Below are 18010 nucleotides of genomic sequence, written 5' to 3' on the forward strand. Positions count from 1 at the left end.
GTAGCCCGGCATCTTACTTGTCATCTTTGTCTCGGAGTCCGAAGTACGGAATTGTAATTTCCTATATTAAATTAGCACAATAATGCAAAGTGACTGAGAGGGATTTTAATTTTGATTAGAACTCTGAAATTCTTTAATTTAAAATAATGAAGACAGTGTTTTCAATATAAAAAGATGGTTATCACTCTCATTAAATCTACTTTTTTAAAATCATAATTCATCATCACTTTCTTCAGTTTATCAAATAATCATTAAGATTTTCTATATATCATCTTTTATTCCTCAAGTTCATCTTTTATCAACAGAATGAAGATCACTCTTGCTTCTCTATTTCTTGTCATTGCTGGTTTGACCGCCGCCTCTCCGGCGATCATTCCTGATAGTGAGTTGAATGTGCAGTCGAAACCTGGAGCATCATGCAATAGAGCTGGACGTGTTATCTGCAGTGACAGCAATGGGCAGCGGTGTGTAATTTTATACTCCCTTGCTGTATGGCAGATAGCTAATTGATAATCCTTGAATCAACAGATACCCATATATACTTGTCTGTGTCAACCGTGGAAGAGGACTTAAATGGGAGATTCAGGCCACCTGTCCCTCTGGCCAAACATGCCATTATAGTGGTGGTAACAAGAACTGGGCATGGTGTGAGCCCTACTGAGGCTGCTGTGGGATGTTGAGGTGAAATGCTGAGCAAGTTGACTGAGATGGCAATGTGATGCAGCAGTGGTAGCAGAAAGAGAGATGTGATGAATATGAGTTCATTGTTCTTTATTGAGATGAAAGAGAGGTTATTTGTTTGAAGTTTCTTCTTCTCCTTTTTCATTATCTTCTGCTTTGTATTGACTGGCATTCTTGTACTGTATCTGCTTCAAAGAGTCTCAGTCAGAGCTTCATTTATATTATAAATGGAGTTCATGAATGCAGAACAGATTCTCATAATGAAAATCAGACTGATAATAGTTTTGATATAGATGGCCACACTGTTAGCTTCACAAGTAATGGTGGAGTGAAACCATCACCAATACATGCATTCAGAATCAGCTGTGGTGGTCACTTATGCACCGGTTACTTCTGTTCACCCATGCCAACAGGAGTGCCCCTGGATCACCATGACTCAAAAGACCCAAATGCAAGCTGTCTGGTACCAACAACCACTGAAATGGGAATTGGGGGTTGTGCGCTTTTGGCGGCGCGAGAACAGGAGCAGCAGGATCACTCAGTAGAAAACCACAAGATCAATGCATATCATATCTAACAACCTATCTCAAATAAAATAAGAAAAAGCATGTAGGAGAATCAGCTAGAAAGAAAGGAACATGTTGTACAATCAAACCATAAGAAATTGCATACATGAAGAATACTCTTGCACATATGTGTATGTGTGAAGAGGAAAGATCTATCTAGTGAGTGGTGGTGAGGTGGATATATGCAGGGCAATGCCTGGTAAAAAATTTCCCCGCACTGGATCCCCATTACACCACCAGACCACCACGGCGCTGGTGGTGATCGAGTTCTTTTGCCCTAGTGGCCTAATAAGATATTCGGCCATTTGCACCCCCGGATTCAATGCGAATACAACCTTATCGCTACATGCTGTCCAGCCGTCGTCGCTTGCAAAAACCCATTGCTGATTGGAGTCGTTGACAGCATGAACGTATAGCCCTCGCTCTCCATCCTTCAAGTTGAGCAGGAGGCTTTTGCATGGTGATTCGAGGTTGACCAGTAAAGTGCATGTCTCGAACAGGGCTACTGCCCTACGCACTTTAAGGACACTATTACTGTAGTCCTTCGAAAACTAGGAAAAGATGATTATACGCAGCCCAAGGTGTACCGGCGAATTGCCCTCCTCAACACGCTAGGTAATGCCCTGAAGGCCATCATGGCGAACCGACTGACCTATATCGCCGACACTGGGATTACGGACCGTGATATGGATTAGTCAATACCCCTCGGTGAGTAGAAAATCTCTCCCCATTTTGCATTCAAATGACAGTGACGGTCATCATCGGCTGAGGAATCCTTGGATACTCATGTACCAAGTTGGATTGTTTTACTTTTGATCTAACTAACTTATTAAACTTTCCAAAGAGGAACAAAAAGACGCATGTACAGTACGACAGAAAATCAAACTAGGTAGGCCCTGCGCCAGATAGAGAACAGTAAATCAAATCCAGAACCACAATCATCGTCCGATAGCCTTGAATATGTGACCAAAGACATACATCGAACGCTGCGGCCTCGAACCCCGGTTGTTTGCTACTATTGGTACCAAGCCATTGCGGTGCATGTCATCCATGTCCAATCACCCGTTGAAGGACGCATCGTTAAGGGAGCATCTGCATGGTTGCAGATCGGTGGAACTTGGCGGATCTTCCATTTGCTGGAATTCTCGCTTCGAGTTCTGCAACGGCAGGGAGCTGGACCGAGAGGTTTGTACATTCGCTGAAACGGAATTGTCGGTGGGCACTCTACAAGAGCTATACGAATTGATTGAGTATGGGTAGGTTGTTCAGAGGGAGTTTCTTCACAATATACATAACTGTGAGTCATCGATTCCCAGAGCTGTTAACATATCAAGAACTATTCACTTCTCTCCTTTGGTTTCCTTTTCTGTTTGCCCTGCTCTTTCTTTTTGGATTTCTGAGGTTTGGGGATAACTCTTGTATGTTGTTTGGGATGATGGAGGGTACAGCTTCTCCTGCATTTTTATCAGTGAGATGTCTTTCTGCAGCTGTAAATGACACTCACAATATCTTTATCCAGTGATGGAAAATGGCTGTTTAAATCACCATCTTTGCTAAATTTAATTGTAAAGTACTGATTGTCTTTGTGGATGTAGATACCCCTACAATGACGGTCATTAAAATAACTACACAGCATACACTGAAGTGTCTCTTTTCATCAATAACACATCTGGATGAGGCTATTGTACCTGCTTCATGACTTTTTAACCCTCTTTAAACTTGATGGCTGTACCTTATGTTGCTGAAACACAATGGAAAATAAAGGCTCTGAGATTTGACTGTAGAGTTGCATACTCAAGTTCTGTTACTGTGCATAAGGGAATGGTAAACTGAGAGAATACTAGACGTAGAGAACCCTAGAAACTGCTAGACCTAGAAAATGCTTAAATTATGGATATGTTGAATAAAGAAGAATCTCTTTTTGTTTGGTATATTGGGTGTGCGAACATTCCACGGATTTTCTATTTTCCGTTTGCGTTATTGGACATTCAGGATTTTGTTCCCTATGTACGTATTTGGCATGAATTGTTAAAATGAGCAGGCTTGCAGTTGTTGTATTTACAGCCTGGACATATAGAAAAGAAAAGACAGAATATTTTTCCACGTATCGTTCCACCACTTGGTGTGGGATGGTTAATCTTCTCATTGTGTGATCGCTAGCTAACTACCTCTATATATTCATCTCACCAGACCTTTTCTCCAATACATATATACATATATATATATATATACAGAGTATTCTTCATGTATACAATTTCTTATGTCTTGATTCAATCATTCATTCATTTCCTTCTAGTTGATTCTCCTACATGCTTTTCCTTATGTTATTTGAGATAGCTTGTTAGATATAATATGATGGACGTGGAATGTTGGTTTATTGTAATTATCTAGCGGGCGCAGCACTGCTTGAATAGGCGTGGTCACGTGGTATTCTAGCGAGCAATAGGGATGCTGGTTCTTTATATTAGGCCACTAGGGCAAAAGAGCTCGATCACCACCAGCGCCGTGGTGGTATAGAGGGTACGAATCACCCAATCCAATCCCCCCAACACTTTACTACATGGTTCTGCTGCTCCTGTTCTCGCGCTGCCAAAAGCGCGCAACTCCAACTCCCATTTCACTAGTTGAAGCTGAACTTTGAATGACAGCGATTGCTAGGAGGTCATATTCATTGATTAGTATTAGTTACTCATAGTGTCGATAGCAATGTGTAGCATGCATTCTCATGAAAGCACATAAATAAAGAAACCGCTCCAGCCTTCCCTGCTGGGATCACGCAGCACTGAGTCCTCTCCTTTTATTTGCTTTTCCGTTCCGCGCGCCTCGTTGGCAGGGTATGAACGGCTCCCCAAGCATCCTGCATATCCTTACGAGAAATGGGCCAATGCGGGCCGTTACGTAGAATTTGAAAAGACTACTAGTACTGGGTGACAATCCTGCTTCCTTGCACTCCTCTTTCAAAATTGTGTCCCATCAACCAGGAAGCAACCCTCCAACAAACCAAGTACTTCTCAGGTGCTCAGCTTCTATTTGCTGGATCTAACCAAAAATTAAAAAAGCACTCACCTGCTACTGCCGCCAGCCTGTGCCCACCGCATCAAAGCAGGACAACATAAGCCTCGAATAACTTTCCGCAAAGTCCAGTGTGCATCCATCCGCACCTCGGCATTTAGGCATTTCCACACCCGATCATCACATAGCATATGTCCTGCACTGTCCATACACATGCAGTACACACGCAACAAATCGCACAAGGCGCATCCCCCATCTTGGACTTGCTACATGATGCTTTTCTTTTTGCTTTATGTATCTTGAGCCTGTCTCCCCAGCCCTCCGAAAGCCGGCAGAGCTCAACTTTTATCCGCACTACTTTTTTTTTGGTTGCCGGTTGCCCCTCCCTTAACGCCCACCCCACTTCTACGCATGGCGGTACCCCTCATTGACACCTAGGACACTGGCGGTGACGAAACAGGGATAAAGAGCAAAGGTACTCAGCACGTAAGTCTTCTGCAAGGATATCGGTATTATGTTGGGGTTTGTAAAACAAATTTCAAAATACTTTTAAAGGGGCGGTGAGCGTGCTCCTTGACTCGTCCGCACAGAGTCAGTGTGAATTATCCATGAGGGAATAGATACAAGGGGATACCAGGATCCCTCCCGCATTGATTAATGCGGCATGCATGCAATAATAGACACGCACCATACACTGTACCAACTGTACTAAAGACCATGTGAGGCTGATTTTCCAGGATAATAGTCTCCAGAGTATGAGAAAGCTGCGGGCAGGGGCAGGGGCCAACCCAGGCGACCTCGAGCCCTGGGCCGAGGTCTTCTCCTTTACTACTTGTAAACTTGCTTGTCATATGAATTTACAGGAGAAGAATACTATTTCGTTTCAAGATGTGGCCTTAAAGCAATCAGTAGTGAATAGTTTCAGTTGTTGTTTGTAAGAGGGATATAAAATCTCCTCTTTTTAAAATTTTCTTTCAACTCAACTAGTCAACAAAGCGCAGCTCAATTTCTTCTCTCAGTAATATGGCACATGGTGATGCTCCCTGTGATGCAGGATCTTCGGACGGACGTACAGATACTAGTACTAACAACGCAGCCATGCATGAGATCATGGGGCAATATGAAGAAGGCAGCATTTGGGAGAAACCGTCCACATTTCAAGGCGGGTGAGGACCATGGATAAGGCCACATATACTGCGTATACTATACTATGTGCATCTGTATGATGGAGAATTTGTCCTGGCACTGAAGGTGCTCTCGACCTGAAGATCTGATTGGCTCAGACCTCAGGTCCAACGCCAAACTCCCCCGCCACAGAACTTGCTAGTGTTTGAAAATTCGACAGCCACGGTCCAAAAAGGCAATTGTGAAAAATTTGCCAGGCTGTGATTGGTCATAAATTGCCAACGCCTCTCTTTTTTTTCTGCTTTTTTTCTGCCGAGCCAAACAAACACGACAAACATCAGGAGGTGAATTAAATTTGACATCTCCTTTCTTTGCTTTTGAGCCGCTCCAGCAACAAACCTCCAGCTCTGCTCTATTCTCCTCTCCTCTCCTCTCCTCTCCTCTCCTCTCCTCTCCTCCCCTCCTCTCTCCTCTCTTTTGTTGTTCTTCTTTGTCTCTGTCCGTCTTTCGTTTCATTTTCTATTCTACTTTTCCCTCTTGTTTCTTTACCCTCTAGTTGTATTGACTACGATTCCACGGAGTACGCCACACTCACTTTTTACTTATCCTCATTTCTATCCCGTTGTGGCTCGGGCCCTTGTCCGCACTATTGTCTACGCTATCTGCCCCTATTTTACAGACGCTACGGAGTTGAGAAGTTGCGGATCAACAGAAAAGCTTTCAAGAGTCCGACCGCCTCCCTGCCATAATTTATTTTTGTGGCCGTTGGAAAATTGTCCTGGTTCAACCAGCAAAAGCGCTGGACTCCAGGTGAATGTGACATTGTTCTAGATCTCTATCGATAACATTCTCGACCTCCTCGAATCTACCTGTAACATTATAGTCACGGCTTCTTGTTCTATCTTATTGCCCCTTTTGGAGAATCTTGTTTAAAATCGCTCTTCCCATTCCAATCGGATTCTCACTGTTTGAACCCCCCAATGTCGCCAAATACCGCAGCAAACCTCCCTCGTCCTGTCCGTCGACGACCTTCTCTGCTAGCTAGTTTCCGTCCCAAAACTGCGATAGCTGGAGCTGATCTCCCTTTGCCCCCGTTGCCTTCGCGTCCACACACCGGTGTATGGGTCCCTCATAAGGATGGAAGCTATCGAGAAGCGGTTTCGCCCTTTTCCCATGAGATTGCGGTGTGCGACTCGAGCGCCAGAAAGCAACATCATCAACAGCAACAAGTACAATCTGGTTCTTTTGCAACACCAAGCTTTCTCGATCTCGAACCAGAAAATCACAATGCGTTTCCACTTCTGAAAACAAGACATCGTGCCAGCAAGAGCTTCTCCAATCTACGCCATGGTGTCACACACGAATTGAGGGCCGTTGCGCGTCGCCTTTCCCTGACTATTCGACACAAATCTTCCAAGTATAGCCTCTCAGTACCAATGGCGGGGAATGATGATGGCAATACTTCGGACGACTATAGGTCAGCCGATTCAGGAGCTGTCGTGGGATTCCAGACCTGTCGTTCATTTCATGGTCCTCCCGCCAGTAGTCTCAATACGCTTAACCGTCACGGTTCACCACCCCCGCCGCTACCTTGCGTGACAGATCCGATTCCAGGAAATGGTTCGGAGCCGCCAATCCTCCCCGATGATCTCTCGCGTGGCGCCGCTGCCAGAGCTGCTGCTGCTGCGCAAAATGAGATGGTCAAAATTGGCCGTGTGACCTCACAGGACGATTCGAAGATATTCGAATTTGAAACGGCTCCGATTGAAGAGTCAGATGTGGCAGGGGATTCTGAGAGTGGCATTGACGTCAACCTGCAGAATCGCGTAGATGTCTCTGAAGATGATTCGGAGGTTGTGCGCAAAAGTATGATTCCCACATCTAATTCTTGAAACTGGTCGATACTGATTCTATCCGCCATAGATCCGATGGATTATCTGCCCGCTGAACTCATGGCACACGTCCTTTCGTTTCTTGATTCCGACTCGCTGAAACAAGCAGAATTGGTTTCCCATCAATGGCACGAGCTTGCCTCTTCTCATCATGTGTGGAGAGCAGCGCTCTGGCATGAGTACAAACGCTGGCCTAAGGCAGGAAAACTAGCAAACGGCCAACCCAAGTATATGGGGTTAGGACGTATTCGACCGAACCAGGACTGGAAGAAAATGTTTGCCGTTCGACGAGCTCTGGAATCTCGCTGGAAGAAGGGCAAAGCTGCGGCTATCTTCTTGCATGGTCACAAAGACAGCGTCTATTGTGTTCAGTTTGATGAGTATGCAAATTGTCGTCCCGGACCCGCAAAATTTTATTCTTCTAACTCAAATGTAGGAACAAAATCCTCACTGGTTCCCGCGACCGAACTATACGTGTCTGGGATGCGCACTATCCCTGGCCTTGCCTCAAGGTCATCGGAGTTCCTCCTGATCCACCATCACCGTTCAGACAGGGCCGACTTGTATTCGAAGCTCCAGAAGACGATGAATCTGCGCGACTCCCTTTCATCAGCATCTGCCCCACGGTCCACTTTCACCAGACCATGTTACCCCAGCCTCTGCAACAGGTGACTACCACCGCGGCTCCATCCTCTGCCTCCAATATGACGACGAAATCCTCGTCACTGGCTCTTCCGACCATATCTGCATAGTTTGGGATATCAAAAACGATTACAAAGCTATCCGTCGCCTCACAGGCCACCAAGCTGGCGTCCTCGACGTCTGCTTCGATGACAAATACATTGTCTCCTGCTCTAAAGATACCACCATCTGCATCTGGGATCGGCGTACGGGTGAGCTTGTCAAACGCCTCCTGGGCCACCGTGGGCCAGTCAACTCGGTTCAGCTCCGCGGTGAGCTGATCGTCTCCGCCAGCGGTGACGGCGTCGCCAAGCTCTGGAATATCACCTCAGGTCTATGTATCAAAGAATTCACTAGCCGTAACCGCGGCCTCGCCTGCGTTGAGTTCTCTGAGGACGCTCGCACAATCCTAGCGGGCGGTAACGATGAACTCATCTACCAATTCGATGCAAACACAGGTGAGCTTGTGAACGAGTTGAAGGGCCATTGGGCCCTCGTGCGCTCATTGCATATGGATTCGACAAATGGGCGGATAGTCAGTGGGAGTTACGATAGGAGTGTGAGGGTGTATGATGCGGCAAGTGGGCAGTTATCGATTAGTTTGACCACTTGGACGTCGAGTTGGATTCTCGGTGCCAAGAGTGATTATCGGCGGATTGTCGCGGCGGGTCAGGATGGGCGTGCGGTCATTATGGATTTCGGGTATGGGCTTGATGGGATTGAGATGCTTGAAGAGTGATTTACAGGAGTTTATATTTCAAGGGCGGTATATTTCTCTCTTTGCTTTTTACAATTTTCCCTTTTTCTTGCTCGTTTTGTGTAATTTCTTATTCTCATTTTTTTTTCCTGGCCCATTTTCCATCGTCTTTTACCTGGTTTTTCTTCAAATAGGAATGATTTCATCCTCATTGCCATCTTTTCCTTCTTTCTAATCACGCATTCTTGTAATCATTTACCATTTTATTGTGTATGTTTGTTGCATTTTCATGTATTACCTTCATAGATGGTCGTTTTTTTTTAATCTCAGTTTTGATTTCTTTTCTCCCCTTCCCTTCCCTACCTATCCTTCGCTCGTATTTTTGCTTTGCTACCTTCTCTTGTCTTCTACAGCTTTTAGAATTATCTTATCTTCATCTCGTTTTTAGCTTTGTTGGGATCCCAGCCTCGTGGGTTTTTGCTACCACTGCTCCTTTTCCTGTTGTTCTATTTTCAATGCTATATATATATGTCTTCCTCTGTTTTATATTCTTTGCAGTAGGCCAGAGCTAGGTCAACCGATTCATTTCTAGCCGGTGTCATTTGACTAGCCGTAACAAAACAGTTAAGTGGTTGTTATGTATATATATCTCTATACGTATGTATAATTTATCCGCGTCAACTGTGAAATAAACGTGTTCCGTGTCTGATACTTAATGTTTACTTTAAAAGAAGAATAGAGATTTTCAATTATGTTCTGATTTCATTCTGCGGATTTGATATAAAACCCAATTGGTGGCCATTGTGCTTCAATTGAGTGCTGAAGGCTCCTTTTTGGGGGTGGGCAAGTGTTCCCTGACAACGGGACCTCACAGAAGGAAAGGAATTGGCAACCTTAGCAACGACATTTAAGAGGTGCCAGGATCACAACAAAAAGCAACATGGGAATCCATTCCTTTAGGCAGTTAAATGACCTTGGCCAGGGAAGTCCCATATATATATATATATATATAAATTGACTTCGTTACATCTTTCTTGGTTGCTCTGGATGCGGATGGGAATTGTCAGGGTGAACTAATAAGGCGTTGCGGCGTGGGGCGCAAAAATAAATAAATAAAATAGGCAGTATTAGACTCAATTCCGGGGGAAGGAAAAACAAAACAAATCCGAACAACGAACAAACCAACGATCGAACAAACGTATGAACGGTTTTTCGTCTTCACCAGCTTGTTCTGCAGTAAATGCTGCGTACTTCTCTCTGTTTTCTGCTCCCTCCTCCCCTCTCATTGCCCCACTCCCTCTCAAGTCCTCTTGTCTCGACCCTCCACGCCTGAATATCATCTCCCAACCGGCATCTGTGCGTTCTCCCCTCTCCTCTCGCCTGCTCCTCTCGCCTCCTCCGGCATCAACACGTACAATACTTCTTTACCTATCCATCACACCTACATATCTCTCCCTCCTTTGTTCTCGTTCTAACCATCCTCGGTATCCCGCGCACAGGGGTCATACAGGTACAGCCTCGCGAAGAAAAAACCAACGTGCGAGAAAGTTTACAACGGGCCAGTCATCCGTTTGAGGGAGGGATACGCAGACCCCTGATATCATTTTGATCTTTGTTTGCCATGGGTGAATCCAGGTACGTTCGTTCGAATGACTTTTGTGTCGTCTTCATCTTTTTATCCATTGTTACTTTCCGGGAAAAAGCAAACTATGCAGGTTTGATTGATGGAATGGTGGGATGGTCGAGCCCGTTATGATTTATTTTTTTTTTTATCTTTATTTCCTCTCTTCAAAACGGTACTATTAAATAACAGTTTTCCCCGCCAACCAACCTTTTATCTTCTTTTACATTCCTTTGCCCAAATATTGAATGCCATCTTCTGGCTTCTTTCCGAAACACACATACAAGTGATCTCAAGCTGACGATTCTCCTCCTGTTCCTTTTCGGGATTGGGATCAAATATGCAGGCAAGAGCTGTTGGCATGGCTGAACAACCTGCTGCAGCTGAACGTTACCAAGGTCGAGCAATGCGGTACCGGGTATGCACTATAAGTTTTTTCATGCAGTTTCCTTTGTGTCGAGTTTCGTTCGGCTCCCTTCCTCCCGATATAATTTGTCCTCCCCCTCCATCTCCCCCCTCCCCCCCATCCTGCCTTCGCGCTCTATGGGGCTTTAACCAGTTTGGAAGCGTTCCGGATGGCTTTTACGGGAGCAGTTTGTATGGGATTTTTGTTGGATTGCGGGAAGAAGAGGGTTGTCTGGACATGAATGTCTCGTTACCAAAGGGATGCCATGCGAAAAGACGACACTGAGGTTCTGGAATATATCGGAATTTTATGGGACTGGAAAATTAATTACCATGGGAAATTGACTGACGAGATACTGCTTTGCGCATGTGATCGATATAGGGCTGCCCTATGCCAGGTTTTTGATTCTATATACAGTTAGTGCTCTTCATGTGGATTCCTTCCAGAGAAAACAATTGGCATATCACTAACCAACTTGGACTCGATCGTGACATAGTGGATGTGCCCATGTCAAGGGTCAAGTTCAATGTCAATACTGAATACGCCTACCTCCAGAACTTCAAGATCCTGCAAAGTACGAGCCCCTCGAGATCTCTCTCCCAAATTGAACCCCCAGCATGCAACCGACTTTCAATAGCGGATATCTCTTTGTCAGATACCGTTGGGATGCCTTTCAAATATTACATGTATCCCCAATTTCTGACAATTTAACCTATTAGACGTCTTCACACGGCACCAAATAGACCGCCCCGTCCCTGTTGAAAACCTCATCAAATGCCGAATGCAAGATAACCTTGAATTCCTCCAATGGACCAAGAAACACTGGGACCAATACTACCCGGGTGGTGATTATGACGCCCTAGCCAGACGAAAGGCTGCAGGGGCTCCTGCCTCCAATTCCACCCGTGGACCAGGCACTACATCCGCCACAGGCGCACGTCGAGGTGGCACGACCCCTGTGAACTCGGCAGGCGGCCGTCCACGCCTCGCCGGCGGCGCTGGTAGCGCCAACTCAGCCGCGCTAATGTCGGAGATAAATGCGCAAAAGGAAGCCATTGCGGGTCTGGAGAAAGAGCGCGATTTCTACTTTGCGAAATTGCGGGATATCGAACTGTTGCTGCAGCAGGCTGTCGAGGCGGACCCTGAATTGGATAAAGATGATGATTCACTCGTGAAACATATTCAAGCTATCCTCTATTCGACTGAGGTATGTCGTGTTTGGCTCCCCGTTCTCTTTCCCTTTCTTTCTTTTCCCTTGTCATCACAGTCCTATTTTCCACTCTTAGGTTTCTTAATATGCTTTGTTGGATTTCGGGTTTGTCTTGTTTTCCACATTCTGTTCCATCGGTCTTTCTTCGCTATTTAGAGTTTATGGTTGCTAACTAAGAACCGTTAATGTAGGAGGGTTTCGAAATTCCTCCCGAAGCTGAAGGGGCTGCGGCAAGCGAAGAATTAGAGACGTTTTAAACAACGATAGAGAGAAACAACTGCTTGCTAGAATTCTTTCCCTTGCCTCTTTTTTGAGATGTGATTTTTTTTTTTTCCTTGTTCAACCAGCCTGCCAAGGCAGTCTTCGAGGCAGTCTCCTTTCTCCTGCTTGGGTGACACGCTATCATTTTCTAACCCTCCTTCTAATTAATCGAGGTTTTTGCCCCTGTGTGTGTCATTTTTCAATAATTCTCCATAATTTTTTTTTGCATCAACCAACTAGCCCTTTGCCTTATGTAATACACATGACTTCGTTTTCTAAAGTTTGACGAAAATAGTCTCTCATTTTCATTCAAATCTGATTTTTCCACTTGTACTGCTTGCCGTCATCATTTCTCTCTACCCCCAAAATCTCATAACAAACAAATATACAAAACCAATGAAAGGAGAGAGAAAGGCGAAGAGAGAGAGAGAGAGTGTGTGTGTGTTTGTGCTGAGGAAAATTTTGTTACGCCCTTTACAAATTTTCTTTTCAATATACTGAATCCCAACCTTTACTACTGTAAGATGGACTCATACAAAGTACTTGAACTTTATCAAGAGGTTCTTTTTGACCTTTTTAACCTTTCTACTTTACACGCCCATCTCAACTTCTTCGTTGCATTCATTTCTTATTCAGATCTTTAATTCTCCCTGTGAAGTTCACGATCTTCTCTACATACATCGGTTCAAATTAAAAGATTCTTTACATTGACTTGTTACAAACTTATTATTAAGTTCCAGGATAAATTTTATAGAATCAAAACTAGTTCTTTTATCACATACTATTAAATTCGATTTTCAACCATACTTTTTAAGTTCCACGTGTATATCTGCAAAAGAACAAGATGTTAGGCCACTGGGGCAAAAGAGCTCTCTCACATCAGCGCCATTCTGGTAGTAGAGGGGACGAACCAATCCAAACCCCCAACACAAGATATGAATGAAAATAATTTGAAGTAATGTAATCTATCATCCGTCAGATACGATCATGTATGGATAGATTTTTACAATGCAAAATATATTTTATAATCAAAACTATCATCAACTAGAAAAGACTTCCTTTAGTTTTTAAAGTATTTAAAAGATCAATAGCTAATGCGTATTTTTGACTTCTATTTAGAAAGGAATTAAACTGGTTTTGATCATTCTACTGGATCGGTGGCCCCCCTTCCCCCCCAAATAGCTGATTTATAGAAGTGAGTTTCAATTATATTCGTTCATACGTAGAGAGGATATGATCATCTTTGACCATTCCATACACACATTTGACTAATTTTAGCGGCTATATAGAGAGGAAATGAACCATTTCTAGTCGTTCTACGGGATAATTTGACCTCTACAGAGTACTTCATAAGTTGAGTGCTGGTAACACGGCCCCTGAATGACTTGAGTTGGGGTTGACCTTGGTGGCGAACAGAGGCCGTTCGAGACGGCTTTTACGCAACCCATGGATATCTTTGCCCGGCCCATGCTTGGTAGTTATTATCATTAGATTTATAAGAAACAGCTGCCATTAGTGGGGCTTAATTGCTTAATTTCTGATACTGTCAAACCTTGGTGTAATGAAATATTTCCCCTGATCAAGTTGCGGCGCCCTGGTGGTCCTTATCATTGAACACTGAGTGTGAGCCAAGCCTCTCAGAGAGTGGCTGTAAGGCAGCTTGATACTTTAAATACGCTCAAATGCTGTTTGAATATTATAAAAATCATCGGGTTAATTTTATTGACAGAAACTTTCACGGATAACTAGTTAGCTAGTTGTTTTTAATGACAGTTGAAACTTGTTCATACTGTTAGAGCTGGCAGGCTTAGGAATCCCCCGTGAGCAGTGCTCATCAGCGGTGGTCTACTGTTACACCTGAAAGCAAATATGAAATGTTTAATTTTATTCATCAGTTAAGTGAAAGAGCTGTAGTATATTCAGCAGCTCATCAGATGGTGAAATTTCTTGGAATATCACCAACAAAGAAAATACAAACAATTGCAGAGGATTAAGCATGAATCGTGATGATAAATTATTTATAGTAGTAAGAGATCATTTGAGATTGAAAGGAGAGATACATTATTAATCTATAATAGCTTGAAGAAGTTGAAAGTATAATTAAATTACAAAATTTTAATATAAAGTTTATATCAAGATCTAAATCTTAATTTTATAGCAAAAAAATAAGAGATTGAAAAAAGTTAGTTAACTTAAACGCAAGACCTTAAAGAAGACAGAAAAGAAGCTAAACTCTATCTTGTCAGGTCTTTGACCGTTTTGATACATGAACACTCAGCATTTGCTATGGTGAGAAATTGATTTTCCATTTCTACTTACATTCAATCTTTAATCTTTTTTTAGCTAGGGCTGGAAACTTGTTAACTGGTTTATACGATGCTTATCATTGAAGTTTCTACTATAGCGTGTGTAGGGATCTAAGTCCTTATCTTGAGCAGGTTTAAGAATGAATTTCAATGTAAGGAAAAAGAAGCATTGAGAAGTTCAAATAATTTAAATATACGTACAACATTTTGAATATTAACGAAGAAATTTTTAAAACTTTCAACTACTAACTAATGATAAAAACAAGCTGTATGTACTCTGTAAAATTATTAGTGTAGTTCCAAATAATGAAACATGATCTTTCTCGAAAGTTGATGAGATAGTCATTTACATTTTAATCTGCAAGATTTCGAATGCACGTTTTCTCTCTGTAGTCTGTACAAACGTACTAGTACTCGCACAATTGAACCCCAGAACGGCGCTATATCTATTCAAACTTCGTGTTAACTTACATACTACATTCTCTCTCGTCGGTGGCGATGATTCTTAGATCCTGTGTTCTCCTTTTCTGATGTATTTGCATTCGATCATTCTACAAAGGAGGCGCATATTCCTATATACGTTGGCAATCTCCACAATCTGATAATGTCAAATTGCCATCGTGGCAAAGTAATTCGACTTCCTATTGCGGACTAGTGTACCGCACATCTACCTGAGTTTACCAACTTAGACGCCTGAACACTTTGGTTAAGTGGATATGAACCCCTTTTTTCTAACCTTAATGAGATGGAGTCAATGGCTGTGGGCCTTGTCACTTGTGACTAGATCGCTTCACAAGATCTACTAGAGAGAATCATCAAAAAATAAAATTACAAAAAAGCTCGAGGGAGGTGCTCAACAGCTAGCCACAGCTGTAGGCATTTTTTTTTTTTTTTTTTTTTTTTGAATGATTTAAAATCAATCTGGTAAAACCCATTCATGCATATACATTTGAAAATGTTGAGTGCCATATCCCCGAAGTCTTCTTCAAGGTAAACTTTGGATCAATTCAAACATTGCCACATTCAAAACGTCTCTAGATCTATGCTGCGTACACCATCATCAAACCGCTACCTCGGGCAATGAACGGTTCCCAAGGGTCGCTAGACTGTAGAAAGATCAGTTTCCTAAAACTATGCTTTGAACTTAAACATTCATTGCTATATATATTATCCTCATATATATATATATATATAGCTGTTACTGTCTGATTTCTCTTCCTTGCTTCCTTTCTTTTCATACTAGTACTTTTCTCACATCAATATTAATTTATCTATTTTATATTCTATTTTTTTATATTGATACCGAAATTAGAATTCACACAGCATAACAGAAGATCTCAGAAACAGACGAAAATGAAAACTGTTTGCTTGCCTACTTACTTCAAGCTTCTCTCTTTTCTGTCTGCCATAGCTGTGACATCTGGAGCAGCTGTTGACTCAATCAATGGCTGTCTCTTAGGATCAAACTGCCCACCACCACCACCAACAACAACAACAACAACAACACCAACACCAACACCAACACCAACAACACCAATAACACCAATAACACCGGCAAATAAGACAATTGTGCTTTCAACCATTATCGAGCCTGGGCCAGGCATGGTTTGGGCGCAAGTAGATGAGCTTGATCCTGAACCATATTATGTGAAATGGGTCCCTGATCCAACGTTTGCCTCGCCTGTTGTACTGCAAAATAACACAGAGCTTGTCTTCAAGGATGGAAGCAAATCTTTTTATCTCAACTTCGATAACAGCACTTCTGACACAGGTATGCATTTTCTTTGGATTTTCTTTGAAGCAGAACAACATTTCTCTTTGTTGAAATGTATATTTATGGAACTATCTAGAAATGCTAACCACTCTTCAATACATTAGGTATTTATTTTGCGAACCTTAACTCCTCGGCTGGTATTAGTCAACTCTACACGGATAGTGACAACAAGTTGCTCTGGGGTGGAGCTCAACAAGAGCGGGATGGCTGGATGTGTAAGTGAAAGAGTTATATCTTGTTATACCCACACCTGACTATGGCCCTCTTTGCTGACGTAAATTCTTGATATTTTGAAGGGTGCTTCATGGTCGATCTACAATACCGCATGTTCTACTCTGACAGCAAATTCCTTGGTCCTCCAAGGGATTGTGGCTTCTCTTCTGTCTTTTTGACAGAGCGCCCGAGTTGAAACAACTGTTGTGAGGAGGGGAGCAGTTCTGGACCGGCCGTGCGAAATGAGTAATGAGTATCAAAGTGCTTCTGTGATCTATGAAATTTAGAGGGCCAGGATACAATTATTGATCAACTCCCACAAATATCATAGCGCTTGTTGTGAGAAAAGTAATTCTATCTTATTACAATATATGCATTCAAGTTAAAATATGTTTTCTTAGGTGTTCAGTTATAATTAAGTGAGAGGCTGGTCAAGATCTCATTATAAACGCGAGCATATTAATAGAAGAGCTATAGCTACAGTATTTTGTTAAATTTGTATATTCATCATCGATTGTCAGTTCAAGTTATTATATAATATACTAATCAATCGATCGCCTTTGACGCTCCGACCTGAACCTTGGAACGTTGGAACTTGGAAGGTTAATGTTCCCCTGATCTCGTTTAGCCGTGCCCTGCGATGCATCCACCAATCAGTGGCGCCTAATCCAGATGTGGGTCTTGGCGTACCGTCACGGGATGTTTACCCCGGCAGCTTTCCCCTTTCTGACAGCAGAGGCTCAATCCAATGTTCCCCCATCCCCAAGTCCGGCTGCAGTTGAACAACACTTGCACTGTCTGCACACGGCTACCAACAACGCGGTGCAACGATGACAGGGGCCGAACGACGACGACGACTACGACTACGACAACGACAACGACAGCAGCACGCTTCCTCCTGTATATCTCTAGCATAGAGCTAGCTATCTTCTTTCATTTCTTGCGTGCTCTCTGCCGTGCTCTCTGGACAACTCACCCGTCCGCTGTCGCTGGGGTGATCGTTCTCCTGCTGCCCCTGTTGGATACGGCTGCATAACGGAATAAGAAAAGACGTGTCCTGCTTGGTGTATAGCCTCATCAAGACATTAAACCTTGAATACGAGCCCGTTATTTGCGCACAGACGCTCACAGGACTTTTCTTTCACCCCTTATATTTCGTACTGACAACACCTGTGAGGCGAGGATTGACGGAGTTCGTTCTGTCAGCGACATCAACCACCCATTTTTTATCTTCGTCGAGTTCCCATCGAGTCTACCCCATCTACGTATTGGGTAGATGTAACAATCACCGGTACTACTTTCCTGAAGTCGCGTTTTTGTCGTACTATTCTTTATTGTGGGGTTTGTTTCATATTTATTATATACTGACCACAGTGCCATCGGCCTTGAAAATTTAGACATTCGTTTCTCAAGGAGCCTTGCGCTCTTCTCCCCGTCCAACTTCGTCAGCCGGATGACTGACGTCCGTTCGTTTATTCAATGAAATTAACGATATTAATATATCGCGATCCTCTGGCTTCATTCCTCCAGGTGACCGACACCCGCTCGTTTCTTTTTCGACCAAA

The 18010-nt window shown here is 43.3% G+C and overlaps 3 protein-coding genes across 3 annotated transcripts; all 3 read left to right on the forward strand.

Annotated features, from left to right (window-relative positions):
• Positions 1-6364: 6364 nt before the first annotated feature.
• HCBG_07368 (F-box domain-containing protein) lies at positions 6365-9002 on the forward strand (the record flags this gene model as incomplete). The annotated part of the gene is made up of 4 exons (XM_045434417.1): positions 6365-7250; positions 7308-7656; positions 7713-7839; positions 7890-9002. 4 exons carry the CDS (start codon positions 6365-6367, stop codon positions 8694-8696), a joined length of 2169 nt encoding a protein of 722 aa, XP_045284624.1.
• Positions 9003-10092: 1090 nt separating this feature from the next.
• Positions 10093-12744, forward strand: HCBG_07369 (microtubule-binding protein BIM1; the record flags this gene model as incomplete). The annotated part of the gene is made up of 6 exons (XM_045434418.1): positions 10093-10289; positions 10622-10693; positions 11063-11097; positions 11178-11255; positions 11401-11888; positions 12083-12744. 6 exons carry the CDS (start codon positions 10276-10278, stop codon positions 12146-12148), a joined length of 753 nt encoding a protein of 250 aa, XP_045284625.1.
• A 2955-nt stretch (positions 12745-15699) lies between these two features.
• On the forward strand, positions 15700-16929 carry HCBG_07370 (immunoreactive protein; the record flags this gene model as incomplete). Its single annotated transcript, XM_045434419.1, has 3 exons — positions 15700-16229; positions 16337-16447; positions 16529-16929. The coding sequence occupies 3 exons, from the start codon at positions 15812-15814 to the stop codon at positions 16639-16641; spliced, it is 642 nt and encodes a 213-aa protein (XP_045284626.1).
• Between the last annotated feature and the right edge of the window lie 1081 nt (positions 16930-18010).

The sequence above is a fragment of the Histoplasma capsulatum genome (assembly GCF_000150115.1).
Source record: "Histoplasma capsulatum G186AR genomic scaffold supercont2.12, whole genome shotgun sequence".
In the NCBI taxonomy this organism is placed as follows: Eukaryota; Fungi; Ascomycota; class Eurotiomycetes; order Onygenales; family Ajellomycetaceae; genus Histoplasma; species Histoplasma capsulatum.